Source organism: Ipomoea triloba, chromosome 5 (genome assembly GCF_003576645.1).
Source record: "Ipomoea triloba cultivar NCNSP0323 chromosome 5, ASM357664v1".
In the NCBI taxonomy this organism is placed as follows: Eukaryota; Viridiplantae; Streptophyta; class Magnoliopsida; order Solanales; family Convolvulaceae; genus Ipomoea; species Ipomoea triloba.
The window spans coordinates 3,384,856-3,400,526 of record NC_044920.1 but is presented as its reverse complement, the minus strand read 5'-3'; the positions used below and the strand labels follow the sequence as shown (position 1 = coordinate 3,400,526).

Here is a 15,671-nt window from a genome sequence, read left to right as displayed (position 1 = left end):
AATCTGTCTCAATATTGTTTAATATAGACCAGGCAAATTACCAAATTAAAATAGCATCAATTACTTACAATACCAAATTTTCCAATACCTTTTACCATAACATCTCTTTGCTAAAAAACATATTGAAACGTTATTGTCCAACATGATCTATAATTTTCACAACTGATTGATATAACCAAAAAAAAAAAAAAAAAAAACTACATTTGGAATATGTCAATTTTCACAACCTTCAAATGCCAATTTTGCTAATATTGTGCAATATGTCACACATATATATACCTGCAAACCAACTCTTTAGCTGATAATTTAGTCCATTTAGCTATTTATCTTAGCTCTCCTGTTTATGGTCTGAAATGATCGACCAATGATAGGCAATAATGAGATATTATTGCAACTTGCCCACAATACTCATACATTGAGATGTTTGGCAACTGTTTTAACTCCTATAAATAGAGAGGAGGGATCATCATATCAACAGCCCAAAGGGAACAACACACTACTATACATAAACAAAACCAAATAACAGCAGAAAGCAAGATGGCAATAGCCAATTTAGTTAAATTCTTAAAGTTGGTAAAGCCATATTTGGCTGTCATCTTCTTGCAGTTTGGGTATGCAGGCATGGCTATTGTTGCCAAGTCTGCTCTCAATGAAGGCATGAGCCCCTTCACTTACGCAGTCTACCGGAATGTCTTTGCTGCCGTCCTCTTCGCTCCTTTTGCCGTCGCATTTGAAAGGTACTCAGGTCATCATCTTCGTATATTTAAGAAGAATAAAGTTCTTAAATATATACACACATTGAGTTTGTATGTCTCATAGTGTATTGGTTTTTTATGCAGGAAAATATGGCCTAAGATGACAGTTTCCATTTTCTTCAAGATAATGGCCCTTGCTTTATTAGAGTATGTATCTTATTATTAATGGAAAAAAAAAACATTTTTTGGTCGTCTCTCATAATTATTCTGTCATTTTGGTCCCTAAAGTCTCCCGCACAAAGTCAGACTTGAAACTTGTGATTACCAAAGACAAATTAAAACATGAACCATAGTCTACCTTGCACTATGGACCAGTAGACACATTTATTCTGTACTTGACAGTTAATCGTTTCTTTACCTGTAAACAAATTGAAGGCAACATCACATATAGTAATTACATACACATACATGATAACTACATACACATAAACTGTTAATTGCATGTACATAATATGTTAACTGCAGACACATAAATGTTAACAACATTTATGTGTCTGCAATTAATATAGTATATACCTACCGTTAACAATTTATGTGTCTGTAGTTATCATATTATTATATGTGTCTGTAATTACTATTTCATTTGCCTTCAATTTGTTTACAGAAGAAATTGTTAATTGCAGAAGAAGAAATTGTTAATTGCAGGCCGATACAGAATATGTTAACTGCATATACATCATTTTTGAATCAGGTTCACAATGTAATATGAACCTTGGTCCATGATATACTACATCCGTCCCATTTTGGTTGTCTGATTCGTTTAACGAGTCTTGACTGAAGTTATTTTTAATCTAATTTTTTCATAATATTAAGTTTCGCATTAATACATAAAATTTATATATTTAGAAACTACATTAAAAGTACTATTAAACACAAAAAATTACATTTAAAAATAATAAAAAATTATTAAAGAAAATAAGCAATAAAAAAAGAGTTGATTTCACCAATGAATAATAAATAGGATATGTAAAATGGGATAAAGGGAGTAACAATTAGTTACTAAGCAAACAATACTATCAATTTAGTTGGAGTTGCCTTTGAAATGAAAATATTATTATTATTGTATGCAGGCCTGTTATCGACATGAATTTGCATTTCATAGGGATGAAATACACAACGGCAACTTTTACAACAGCATTGTGCAATCTTCTCCCAGCCATTACTTTTATTTTGGCTTGGATCCTGAGGTACATTTTTACTGATGATACCATCAATGTACTGATTATCAGTTTTTACACATCAATATAGTAATAATTACGTATAGCCTATTACACAATAACCTCCAACTCTTAATGAGGACAAGAATTGACTAGGTGTGTAGAATATTGATCTTGTACTTAAATAATCACGACTTTATATATGTTTCTTTAACAATGCATTAAGAGACTAAAATAGATTAGTTTTAATTTAGATATATCTGGCCATCTTTTTTTCAATTTTTTTTGCATGATCCATTAGTTTTAATTATTTTAGAAATGTTTGATCAATTAGAATTACATTTGGATGCATCTTTAATACAAATACCAGTACAGTAAGTAAAATTTTAAGAATAAAAACATATAAAAACAAAAAAAAAAATTATGAAACGGGAAACTAGCGATGTCTAGAATTAAAATCACTAGGGGGTGTTTGGTTATTGGCTTATCAGCCAATTTTTGGCTGCTTTGACCATTTTTAGCTTTTTGACTTAGTCAATCAGCTGAAATGAGTGTTTGGCTAATGGCTTTTTCCTCCAGCTGATTCATCCCAATAAGCTAGTTTTTGAAACGCTGGGTGAAGCAACGTTTTTGGATGGCTGATTACAATTAATTTCTAAAAGACAAATTTACCCATCTTCTTTTCTCCCCCTTCTCCCCCTTTCACTGGCAATATTCTTCTTTTCTCTCCTTCACCACCTCTCACTGAGGGCCATGGACAACCCTCAAAGAACACACATCTAAACCCACAAATTAAAAGTAAATAATAAAAGGAAAAAAACTATCAATTTATCACGAAAGTCTTCATCCTCAACATTCTGAACACACAACAAATACATAAACTATATTTTGTATTTCACAAATTAAAAGAAAAAAAAAACAAAAACAATGAAAAACTCTAACCCAAATCGATCATCTTCATCCTTGCTATCATTGCTTCTCGCCCTTCTTCTTTCCGATTGCTTTTTGCCTCTGATCTCGCTCATTTTGTGGCTTCTTGCTATTTCTTCTCTGATTTGGGGCAGAGCTGAGGGTTTAGGGATTGGATTTGATTTGGGCTTTGGGTTTGGCATTTATTAAAAGAAGGGATACAGCCATAAGGGTGGGTGGATTTTTGTTATTATAATAATAATAATAATAATAATAATAATAATAATAATAATATTAATATGATATGATTGTGGGTTATTCATTTTAGTAATAATAATTTTTCAATAAAATCATTTTAGAATGATAGTTAATTAAATCTCAAAATAACATAACATGCTCATACCCTTAAAGGCCATTTTACATGCAATCAGCTAATAGTAAACAGTTAATTATCAAACACTTTTTTATAACCAGCTAATACAATCAACTGGTCAAACCAGTTAATACAATCAGCTATCAAATACCAACTAAATCAATCAGCTATTAGCTACCAGCTACCGGCCATTTACCAAACACCCCCTAGATAATGAGCCCACCCGACCTATATACGATTAGTGGGTACTTAATTTAGCTACTAGGCTAGAAGAATAAATGGGTTAAAAATGTTATTGAACATCTACTTATAATAGCCACAAAAATTTAAAAAAAAAAGTTATTTTATGGTTGTACCATATGCTAATATTTAGGTAAATCTGGCCTTTTAATTATAGCGGACAAAGGATCATACGGAAATAAACCATTTTAGATGTCCATAACTAGTTCAAACTAAGAATGTTGAAATTCAAACTCGTGACCTTGTAGTTACAAGTTTGTAACCTTAGCTATCTTGGACGGGATTACTCCTGTGTTGATATTTGTCAGCATACATAGTGCTCAATACGAACTGACGTGCTTTTTCAACTGTATCCCATGCAAATCAGCACGATATTGATCGTCACTTTAATTATATATTTTATATGAATTTGCCTATGAGTTGTGATGGTGATGAAGATCAGAGTTTACAATGTGCAGGCTTGAGAAAGTGAAGATGAGGAAATTGCATAGCCAGGCAAAGATTTTGGGAACAGCAGTGACCATTGGAGGAGCCATGATAATGACTCTTGTCAAAGGACCAAACATTGGATTGCCTTGGACCAAACACACACACCATATGCAAACTCAAACAACTTTACATTCCCAGCAAGATTTTATTAAAGGTGCTGTCATGATCGCAGCAGGTTGCTTCTGCTGGGCCAGCTTCTACATTCTTCAGGTTATATATTTAATGATTTAATGTTAGGTCCTACGAGTATAGTAATTTTGTCACATTTAATCTTAAATTTTTAAATTGATTACACGTAGTCCTTCAACTTTCAAATTGTTATTATCTGTGGTCCAAATTAACCACTCATGATCCTTTAACTTTCAAAATTTAACCAGTAATTCTTCAGGACCTTGGGTATTAACTCTATATTTAATATTCTACCTAAATACCTAGCTATTATAATTTCTTATTTAAAAAAATCAATTTCATAAAGTTTGCTCTGGTTTTTTTTTTTTTTTTTTAATCCCTTTCTTTCTTACCAACTCCATCAATTGTCCCTTTGACGGGGCTAGAAAATGATTACCTTTAACGGGTGGTCACGGGGCTAGAAAATGATTACCTTTAACGGGTGGTCAGAATTAGCAACAAGTAATTTATTAAATTTTGTAAAATGGATAGAAAGTTAAACATTTTGAATTTTTTTGGGTAACACTTCTATTTTAAAATTACACTTTTTGTCCATAAGTTATAGGATAATTGTAGAATTCGTCCCTGAGTATTAGTAATGCTCACTTTTCGTCCCTAAATTATTATTCGCATTGCACTTTTCATCCTTTCGTGCTCACTTTTCGTTCCCAACTTATACTAAAATTACAAATTTCGTCCCAAATGTTTATTAATAGAAGGACAAAAAGTGTAACATCAATAATAACTTAGAGATAAAATGTGAGTATGACCAACACTTAGGGACGAATTCTACAATTACCCTATAACTTAGGGACGAAAAATATAATTTTTCCTAAAAACTATATACATTGTTGAAAATATTGATTAGTTTCATCCTAATTACCTTGTTTTGTTTAACAGGCAAATACATTGAAATCATACCCTGCTGGACTATCTCTTACGTGTTTGATATGCACTATGGCAACATTGCAGGCCTCTGTGATAGCCTTAGTGGCTGAGAGGGGTAATCCGGCAGCCTGGGCCTTACATTGGGACACTACGCTCTTAGCTAATGTTTATAGTGTAAGGAATACACTTTCCTTTTTTGTCTATGACTTAGAGCATCTCCAATAAAATTTTTGGCCAAATATTTAGAGCAGTAAAAACTTATGTTATGTTTTTAGATAAATGAGAAGCTTAGTGCTATTTACTAACTGAATTTTTTTTCAAATTTTCTGGAAATTTGGAAAATTAGAGAACAGAAAACAGAAAACATGTTTACTAGCACAATTTTCCATTTTGAAAACAGAAAACAATTCTTCAATTTTCTAGAAAACTGAAACACCATTAAAAACTGTTTTCTAAATGGAAAACGGAATTATCTATCATATATTAGACTATATGTCACTGTACTATAACGACATTCTCACCATTATCTACTTGCATATTTATTCATTACTATGATTACATTCGTTATCATCTTCTATCTTTTCTACTTGTATTACTTATTTAAACATAACTTATTTTCTTATTATGCTTAAAATTATACATCATTCACATTATCAAAATTAAAAATTGAAATCTATACCACGTTTTATATTTTGATTGAACTCAATTGATTATTGGTTAGGATATTTTTAATTATGGTATATCGGATACAAGTTTGGTCCAGATATCGAATATCAAAATTTCACATATAGTATTATATTAGAATTTAAAATAAAAATTATAATATTATATACATGTCATTCAAATAAATGGGTCACACTTGTGTGAGACCGTCTCACGGATCTTTATTCGTGAGACGGATTGGGTCGGGTCAAAGCACCATGCAAATGTCATACTTATATGTGCAAATGTCATACTTATATGCTCAAATATAACACTAATCAAAAATACAATTTTTGTTACTTATAAGAGAAAAAGTAATACATTTTTCATAATAAGTAATGTTGACAAGTGCCCATTACTTATAAGGGCAAATATAATACTTTTGAAGAAAAATGTAATACTTTTAAATCGAAATGTAAAAGTATTGTATTTTCCCTTAAAAGTATTACATTTACCCTTATAAGTAACAAAAATTTTATTTCTGATTAGTATTACATTTGAGCATATAAGTATGACATTTGTGCATATACGTGTTACATTTAAATCTTGACCCGACCCGACCCGACCTGTCTCATAGTGAGACGGTCTCACACAAGTTTTTGCCCAAATGAATATATCCAAAAATATTTTAAATATTAGCTCAAAAATATTAAAATTATCTAAACTAAATTTTATATGAACTTAATAGGTTATTGGTTCGGATATATTTTTAGTTATGTTATATACAAAAAAAAAAATTAGTTTGGATACCAAATGTAAATTTTTTTTACATATATTGGGCTTAAAAGTAAAAAATATATTTATTCTATTTAAACAAAATATATTTTAAATATAAGGTCTAAAAATCACTCAAAATTAAACTTATGTTAATTTTATAACGTTAATCTAAAAAATACATTTGAAAAAAAGAAGTGTTAGTAAACAAGTTTTCTAAACAGAAAATAGAGAATGGAAAACAGAAAATGAAAACTGAAAAATTAGAAAACAGAAAACAGAAAACAGCTTTCCGTTAGTAAACAGGCCCGTTTTTCATTAAATTTTTCTACTCCAAAAATCTTGATTTTTGCAGAAGAAAAAAAAAGGTTAGACGGCACGCTTAGAGCGCACTACACGCCCCAACGGGTGCGTGGAAAGGCGCTTTAGAGTAGTTGCCACCTGGCGGGCACCGTGAAGAAATGATGGTTCATTGCTGCTCCATATTTTTTTTTTTTTGTCAAATTCTTTTTTTCTCTTTTTTCTTTTCTCCGTTTTTTCTCCCTTTTCTCTCTTCTAATTGGCACCTTAAAAAAAAAAAAAAAAAAAAAAAAAACTACTATTGAGTCACTATTTTCTGTCCTTGAGAAGGAAGTGAAATGCTACTTTCGATCCTTAGTTAAAATTTATAGTTATCTTTCAAAAAATTTAGTTAAGTAGAGTTAGTAGTAATAAAATTTTTCCCATATTATGTTTCTCTTTTTTCTACCAAATCATACTTTAACTCGATGACTTAATGGTTAGAAATAAAAAAAATGTAGGTTATAGACATGCATCAATCTATTAAAGTAATAGAAAGTTGCCCGCATTGGCAGCTCAACTAGTCACAAGAGTGATGTTTGGGAGCAAAGATCAGAGATCGAGTTTCACCCGCGGCAATGTGGGGGCAACCTTTCAAAGTGAGGGGGAGGGGCTCCTTCTGCACAGTAAGCAAAGGTCTAGCTTCAGCGGCAGTATGGGGGCAAATCTCTCAATGTTTTGTCGGGCATCGGGCCGGGACGTGGGGACCTTTGGGGTTGGGAATTCAACCTTTGGGAGCAAAGGAATATAAAGTTTTAAGAATAATAAGTGAATTGAGGTCTGTAATTTGTGTTTTTGGCCACTAATTAAGGTGTGAAGTTGGGTACAATTAACGAGAAAATTATAAATAAGAGTTGAGAAACGCTATTACAATAATTCAGATATCAAAAGCACAATTTAAAAATATATATATTCAAAAATTTTAACAGAAATTTAATTAATTTTAATGATTTATTTGCAGGGAGTAATTTGTTCAGGAGTTGCATATTATTTATCAGGCGTAATCATGAAGGAAAAGGGACTTGTTTTCGTCACTGCCTTTAATCCATTAAGCATGATTATCGTCGCAATTATGGGGTCGTTTATGTTATCTGAGCAGTTAGACTTTGGAAAGTATGTCTTATAACATTCCCTTCTACATTTTAATTAACTATAATTATATTACGCAAAAAAAAAAAAAAACATTTTCCACCATTATCTTGATTTTCTTCAAAGAAACACTAAAACATACTTTCTTAGCAGGTCAAGAGATTAAATTTATAATTTTATAACAATCCAACTTAGCAAATAATTTAAACGAGTCTAATATCTTTCGTGATTGTATTGATCATAGGGCTTTGGGAGCTGGCGTGATTGTCATTGGACTATACATGGTACTATGGGGCAAGAAACAAGATCGAGACTCACCAGAATCAATCAGCGATCAAGTAGCTCCGATCGATAAATCACCGTCGTTGACATTAGTCAAGTTTCCAACTAAGCAAGAACCAATAATTGATACTCCTAAAGCAATTGCTGGAGATGAAGCAGTTTAGCCTGAAGAGGAGATAGATTAAAGTTTGGGTGGAAATAGGAAAATAAATAAATATATTTTTCTTGTAGATTGGATTTCCAATAACATTGTTCCTAGTTTTATATATGGAAGGGGAATCTTATCTTAAATCTTGTGAGAATTCTTATCCATGTAGTCCAGAGATATACAATAATGGAAATATTATTGGTTAGATCCCATTATAAAAATTATTGGAAACTATTAGGGAAAATGACACTTTTTCCCCTTCTGTTATGTGCTTATAGCACTTTTTCCTCCAGTGTTATTAAAGTGATAGTTTTTCCCCTCAGTTATTTTAAAAGTGGTCTCCCTTGTAATATTAAATTGACATTTTTGCCCTTAAAAATAATCATTTTATTTATTTCTATTATCCAAGCAATTATTACTAATATGTATGGAAGATCACAGTTCGATACGAACCTAATCGAACAATGTAGCAATTGAACTTAAATAGTATAGACAGTTACGGTTACGATTCAGAACCGAAAAAATAAAATAAAATAATTGTTGAATTTAGACTATTTTTAAATTAAAAATAAAATTATAAAAATAAATAAATAAATAAGTTTTGATTGGCGGTTCAAAATCGAAATTGGAACCGAACCGTACCGATTTATCAAAATAAGTGTTTGATCATTTTTACTATATATATATATGACTGTGGTTAAGTTTCGGTTCATGGTTCAACAATTATTTAATTTTATTTTTTCGGTTATGAATCGTAACCAGAACCGTCCATAGTATTTCGGTATGATTGCTACAGTGTTTGGTTAGGCTCGAACCGAATCGTGATCATCCATACCTATAAGTAATAATTTGTTGGAGAAGAAAAATAAATGAAATAATTATTTTTAAGGGTAACAATGTCAATTTAACATTTCAGAGGGAAAAACTGCCACTTTAATAACACAGGGGGAAAAAGTGCTATAAGCACATAACATATGGGGAAAAAGTGTCATTTTCCCAAACTATTATCTACATTTTTTAACAAAAATATGTGCACTCATTTTTTTTGTCTCTGGGAAATTTAATGTCACAAAATTTGGTACGTCCTTATCTCCAATGGAATGATAATTTTATTCCATTTACTTAAGCCACATTTCCACAGGGGTGATCATGAGGTGGATTTGTATTCAATCCGTCAAATGTAAATTTAAAATTTTCTACTCACATGCATTTGCATTTACTAAGACTGTAGATTAAATTGGACCCCTCAATGGTGGATTAGATGCAAATTGGATGGCAAATCTACTCTAAATATAAAATAAATTATAAATATTGGAATTCAAGTATTCAAATAATAAAAAAAAACAAGAATAATTTTACAAATATCCATCCAAAAAAAAAAGTACAAAATATCCAATTGTCTAATTTTTTTTAATACAAAATACAAACACAAAATTCAAAAATTCAAGAAAATTTAAATTATAATGTTATAGTTGAGGATGAAGGGTTCCCTCAATAATTGTTTTGCGCATATGCAAAAATCCAGCCTTATCGGCGCTGATGCGCTAGCCGCTGGCTGAATACCTAGCGTATCACTATAATCGATGGTCTAGGCGGTCGACCGACTAGGCCGCCTAGGATGCTTAGGAGCTGACCGCCTCGTCATCTTAGGCACCGCTAGGCCGCCTAGTCAGCCGATTAGCTATTATTTTTTTAATGGGTTATTTCACCCAAACGACATCGTTTTGAGTGAAATAACCCTAAATTATTCAAACTCTAGATTTTTTTAGGTTAATATTTAATATTTTAGTATTTACTTTTAAAGTATTAAATAATTTATAATTATTAGTCTTAAAAAATTAAAAAATTTAAACAATTTTTTTTAAAAATAGATAAAAAAAAAAATACACAGACGCCTAGGAGACGATTAATCCCAGCCTAGGCGTCCTAAGCGCTAGGCGTTCTCCGGACGCCCGCGGAGGGCTTTGCGATTTTTTCAACCATGACATGATTTTTTTTTTTTTTGAATACTACTAGCTCTATTACAATGCATATCTGTTCATAACTACTTTCTCAACCTATTGAAGCACGAGATCGAGTCAGTTCTCAACCTATTGAAGCACGAGAGTCAGTACCCACCACCTCCCGTATAAAGGGAATGGTTTGATGCCACTGGACCACAAGTTAAGAAATCACTACCGGGAGGAGTTACTAACCTTGATGATGTGGATGATTGGTTTGCAATAAGTGTTGTGCTCCTAGGTGGATCTCAAAATAACTGTACGGTTGTCATTGTCTTAAGATTTCTTTGATCATGGTTGTGACTTTCATCTCTCATGCATGTCTTTTAAAGTCAACGTAAAACTTTGAGGTTGATTCTTTCTAACTAATTTTTTAATTGAGGTCAACTATCTGGCTTAATAGCTTCATAAACATAGTTTTTATTTCCGTAATGGTTTTTTATTTGATCATCTTGAAATGTTCAAACTTCTTCATGGCTATTGTATGTTTATATCCCTCGCCTATCCATAGAGAATCTCCCATATTTGCATGGCAAATTGACATTTTTGAATCCTTTGAAAAAAATTTCATCATCAACTACCTTGAAAAGGATATCATTTAGATGTTGGCAAGATTATTCATCTTCCTATCCTCAGGAGTCCATTCCAATCTTGTGTTTTGAATGTACCTAGGAGTTTTAGCAGTTTGGACAACACTCGTATTGACCATCATGATTTACACAAGGTGTTTGATCAATTGTCTCACCTAGTCTAATTGCTATAAGAATGGAATTAGAACTTTGGTGATAGTCTAATGTCCACGAGAGTGACATTGGCACTGACTTTACTCCTGTTAGAAATAATTTATTCCTAACGTTGATTCATATAATAAAGATTTCATGCTCATATGAATCAAGTGGGAGAATGTTAGAAATAATTATTTCCTAACATTGATTTATATAATAAAGGTTGTAATTCCATAAGGGACTCACGTTGATGATTAGTGATGTATAAAGGCGGAATTACTGGGTGAAATTCCCTCCCTCTCATTCTGTTAAAATTTAAGTTTATAAGGGTTAAAAGATGTATAATGGAAAAACGATAAGGGTTCTCCTAAAATGAGGTTTCACATTCCTAAAGGGATTTCTATTCCTGAAAGGAGGTTTTCCATTTCTCTTGAAAGATGGTTTCTCATCACATCTATAAATACCCAGGAAAACTCTAGGGATGATATGATTTTTCCAATATGAGTTTTCTAGTCTCCGTATCATCCGGAGGTGATTAAGGCATACAGATCAGAGAGGTGAAGCATTCTTGATTATTAAGGTTAGAGATTACGTCTCCAATGGAATCAAGTAAGTCTTTATCTTCATTCTTGTTTTAATTAAAGATCCATAATCATGAACATTGTTTAGTTGATTAATTTGATTTACATGCGGTTCATTATTATTTGTGCTTCCTCATTCAAGTTATAAGCGCATAAAAGATTTTAATTAACATTACTCCCTCACCTTCATTGTTGAACATTGTTTATCCTATAACTTTAGAACACTAAGAAGCATTTGTACATTGCTATTTGATATAAATCCTCTCCTTTATCATTGTCTATTACTTAACCATTACTTCGTTTTATACTTATTCTCTATGCAAACAAATATTTCATCTTGATTAGCTTTCAAGTTAAAATAATATATTTTCTTTAGCAATGCGCTATGGAGAGTTGTCCCTAAATAAGGTTTGATTAAGACTCAGATAGATTAGTTTTAGTTTAGATATACAAATACCAGTACATACAGTAGGTAAAATATAAGAATAAAATCATTTAAAAACAAAATAATTATGAAATGGGAAACTAGAGATGTCTAGAATTTTTTAATTTTTTTTTTTTTTTTGAAGAGAGAGATGTCTAGAATTAAAATCACTAGATAATGAGCCCACCCGACCAATATACGATTAGTAGGTACTTAATTTAGCTACTAGCAGACTAGAAGAATATAATAAATGAATAATGGGTTAAAATGTTATTGAACATCTAACTCATAATAGCCACAATTTTTTTAATTTTTTTTAAAAAAGAAGTTATTTTATGGTTGTACCAAGTAATATGTTAATATTTACGTAAATTCCGCTTTTGATTCTAACCAACAAAGGATCACAAGGAGGTAAATTAAACACTACAAGAAAAATCATGAATCGCAACGGAATCATCGCGACGGAACGTAATCCGTTGCCGTTTCGTAACGGATTTTGGGACGGAACGGAAAGAAGTGTTAAGAGTTTTTGAAAGGAGTTCATTTATATATTGGTGAAGAGAGGATTAGAGTTTGCTTTGGAAGCAATTTTTTTATTTTGAATTTTGGCACCCCGTTATTTGCTGTAACTAGTGTTGCAAAAATCCCCCCTAGGCGCCGATTAATCCTCGCCTAGGCGCTAGGCGCTGGTCGACCGCCTAGCGTATCACATTAAATGGTGGTCTAGGCGGCTGGCCGGCTAGGCGACCGCCTAGGCCGCCAAAGCACCGCCTAGGCCGCTTAGGCGCTAACCGCCTAGGCGTCGACTAGGCACTGACTAGGCCTTCTAGTCGATCGATTAACTATTGTTCTTTTTTATAATGGGTTGTTTCACTCAAAACAAAATCGTTTTGAGCGAAATAATCCTAAATTGTACAAACTTTAGATATTTTTTAGGTTAATATTTAATATTTTAGTATTAACTATTAAAGTATTATATAATTTATAATTATTAGTCTTTAAAAAATTAAAAATACTTAACCAAAATTTTAAAAAATAAAAAATAAAATAAAAAAATACACGGACGCCTAGGCTCCAATTAATCCCAGGCTAGGCGTCCTAGGCGCTAGGCGCTCCCCGAGCGCCTAGGTAGCGCCTAGCGATTTTTTCAACCATGGCTGTAACTGTTAGAGGTGTGCAATTTACCGAAATTTTTTGGTTAACCGACCGAACCGAAAATTCCGGTTAACCATTAACCGAACCGAAAAATTCGATTCGGTTAATGGTTAAAGAAATCTTGAAATTTTGGTTAACGGTTAATTCGGTTCGAAAGGTCGGTTAACCGAATTAACAGAACGGTTAACCAAATTTATATATATATATATATATATATATATATATATATATATATAATTAAATATAAATACTAAATACTAATTGGATTGAAGATTTGAAGTTATGGATGTTTGAATATTTGAAGTTATGGATGATTTGTATTTTATTTTAATTTGATTTATTATTTTAGGTGTTATTTTTTGAATTTTATATTTTAGGTTTAAAAAGTTTGGTTAACCGGTTAACCGACCGATTAACCTGAGCAAGGGCTAGCTGACCGCCCAGGGCCAATCCTTGAAGGGGCCATCCATATATATATATACACATTCTTTTTTAATCTATAGTGTTATAATTATAATATCTTTTTTAATCTATAGTGTTATAATTATAATATAAAATAAAAAACTTAGAAAGTTTAAGAAGGATGGTTAAAATTTGTGTTACAACTAAACTTATTGATTATTGAGGAAAATTTAAAAAAAAAAATTCAGGTGTTTTTGTTCGTTTCTTATAAAAATATGTTTTAAATTTATTTTATTTAATGCTACTTGAAAAATATATATCACGAAGTGAAAAATATTTTTTTTAAAAAAACAAGTTGAACAATTAATAGAATCACAACTAACTACTCTAATATGCTCTAATCCTAGCTCTGATATGCTCTAATTGTAGCTCTGACGGCGCACAGGGTCCCCAAATTTTGGGGAATGATATGATAATGGACATTCCTTTGTGAGAAAGCAAAACAAACTTACAAAAGAAAGAACATTCAAAACTTAACATTGAAGACACAGAGCGAGATATAACGCAGTGCAAAACTGAGATAATGGAATTGGAAAAGGGGGTTTAGAGATGGGTAGTGCATCAACATTAAGGCCAGGGCATCCCAAAATAGTGCAAAATGAGATCACAAAAAGACATAAAAACAAGTTTGCAAAGGATATATGGAATAGCTTTTAACCTCAAAAATGTCGTTTCCCCTTTCAACTTGCCAGTCTAGAATATGCTTAATTGACAATAGGGTCAAATTTTCTGTGAAACACAAAGGGAAAAGCAGTGGAATTATAGCTTGAGTTTATAGCTTTCTGTTTATAGCTTGAGTTTATAGCAGTGAAACACAAATGGAACCAAGTATAGCAGTCGGGGAATAGCAGTGGAATTATTTACCGTAGTAGCAATCGGGGAATAGCAGTCGATGAAGCAGTTTCCCGTTTCCAGTTTCCGGTCGACGAAGCAGTAGCGGGCGGCGGTCGACGGAGCTACGGGCAGCGGTCGACGGAGCTAATGGTGGAGGTCGATGGACCTAAGTGCGGCGGTCCAAGGCGCTACGGGCGGCAGTCTTGACAGAGGCTTAGGGTTTTTTTTTGACAGATGCGTATGTGTATTCCTCCTTCAATGCGGATGCAGTTGTGTATTCATTTTTTTTAAACACGTAGCGACGGACTGATCCGTCGCTACATTTTTTTAAAAAATTCCAGCCCGCGTTTAAGTTCAAGATACTGCCGCGTCATAAACCTAGCGACGGATTATAGTATCTGTCGCTAGATAGCGACGGATACTGTAATCCATCGCTAGGTTATATATAAACAATAAATAAAAGTGCGGGCATAATATACCTAGCGACGGATTAGAGTTTCCGTCGCTAGATCTAGCAACGGATACTATAATCCGTCGCTAAGTTATATATAAATAATAAATAAACTAGCGCGGCCATCATAAACCTAACGACAGATTAGTGTGTCCGTCGCTACCTAGCGACGGATACAATAATCCGTCGCTACCTTATCTGAACAATAAACTACACGGCATTCAAATCTAGCGACGGCATAGGTATCCGTCGCTATCTAGCGACGGATACTCAAATCCGTCGCTAGAATGTCAACGCGAATAAATCCGTTTGAAATTCTACCGACGGATTTTAAGTTGTAGCAAAAATAATAATTTTATTAGCCCGCGAAAAATCCGTCGCTATTCCGTCTCAATTTTACGCGCGGGAATTTATCGCTAAAATTAGCTACGGAATTAACGACAACATTTTTCCGTCGCTAGTCCGTCGCTAACATTCAATTTTTTTTAAAACAAGAAAATCCGTCACTAAACCGTCGCTATTCCGTTGTTAAATTAGCAACAGAATTAATCCGTCGCTAAATCCGTCATTATTTTCGCGTTCTTTTGTAGTGATACTTTTGTTATGCAGCTATTTAGAGTTAATAAAATTTCGTCGTGAAGCGGACGAAATTTGTAAATAAACATTATGAGTCTGACTAAAATTGTAAAATACGTCATATTCCTCTACTTAGGGCATTTCCTCTAGTTCTGCCGTGGGCTCTAGACTGTCCTTAGCTTCTTCCTTGGCAGTCCTTTCTGTAATGGT

The 15,671-nt window shown here is 32.6% G+C and overlaps 1 protein-coding gene across 1 annotated transcript; it reads left to right on the top strand.

Moving 5' to 3' along the window:
• Positions 1–537: 537 nt before the first annotated feature.
• Positions 538–8,269, top strand: LOC116019674 (WAT1-related protein At2g39510-like). The gene is made up of 7 exons (XM_031259966.1): positions 538–737; positions 840–902; positions 1,826–1,942; positions 3,893–4,133; positions 4,992–5,153; positions 7,696–7,847; positions 8,068–8,269. Exons 1-7 carry the CDS (start codon positions 538–540, stop codon positions 8,267–8,269), a joined length of 1,137 nt encoding a protein of 378 aa, XP_031115826.1.
• The last annotated feature ends 7,402 nt before the right edge of the window (positions 8,270–15,671 follow it).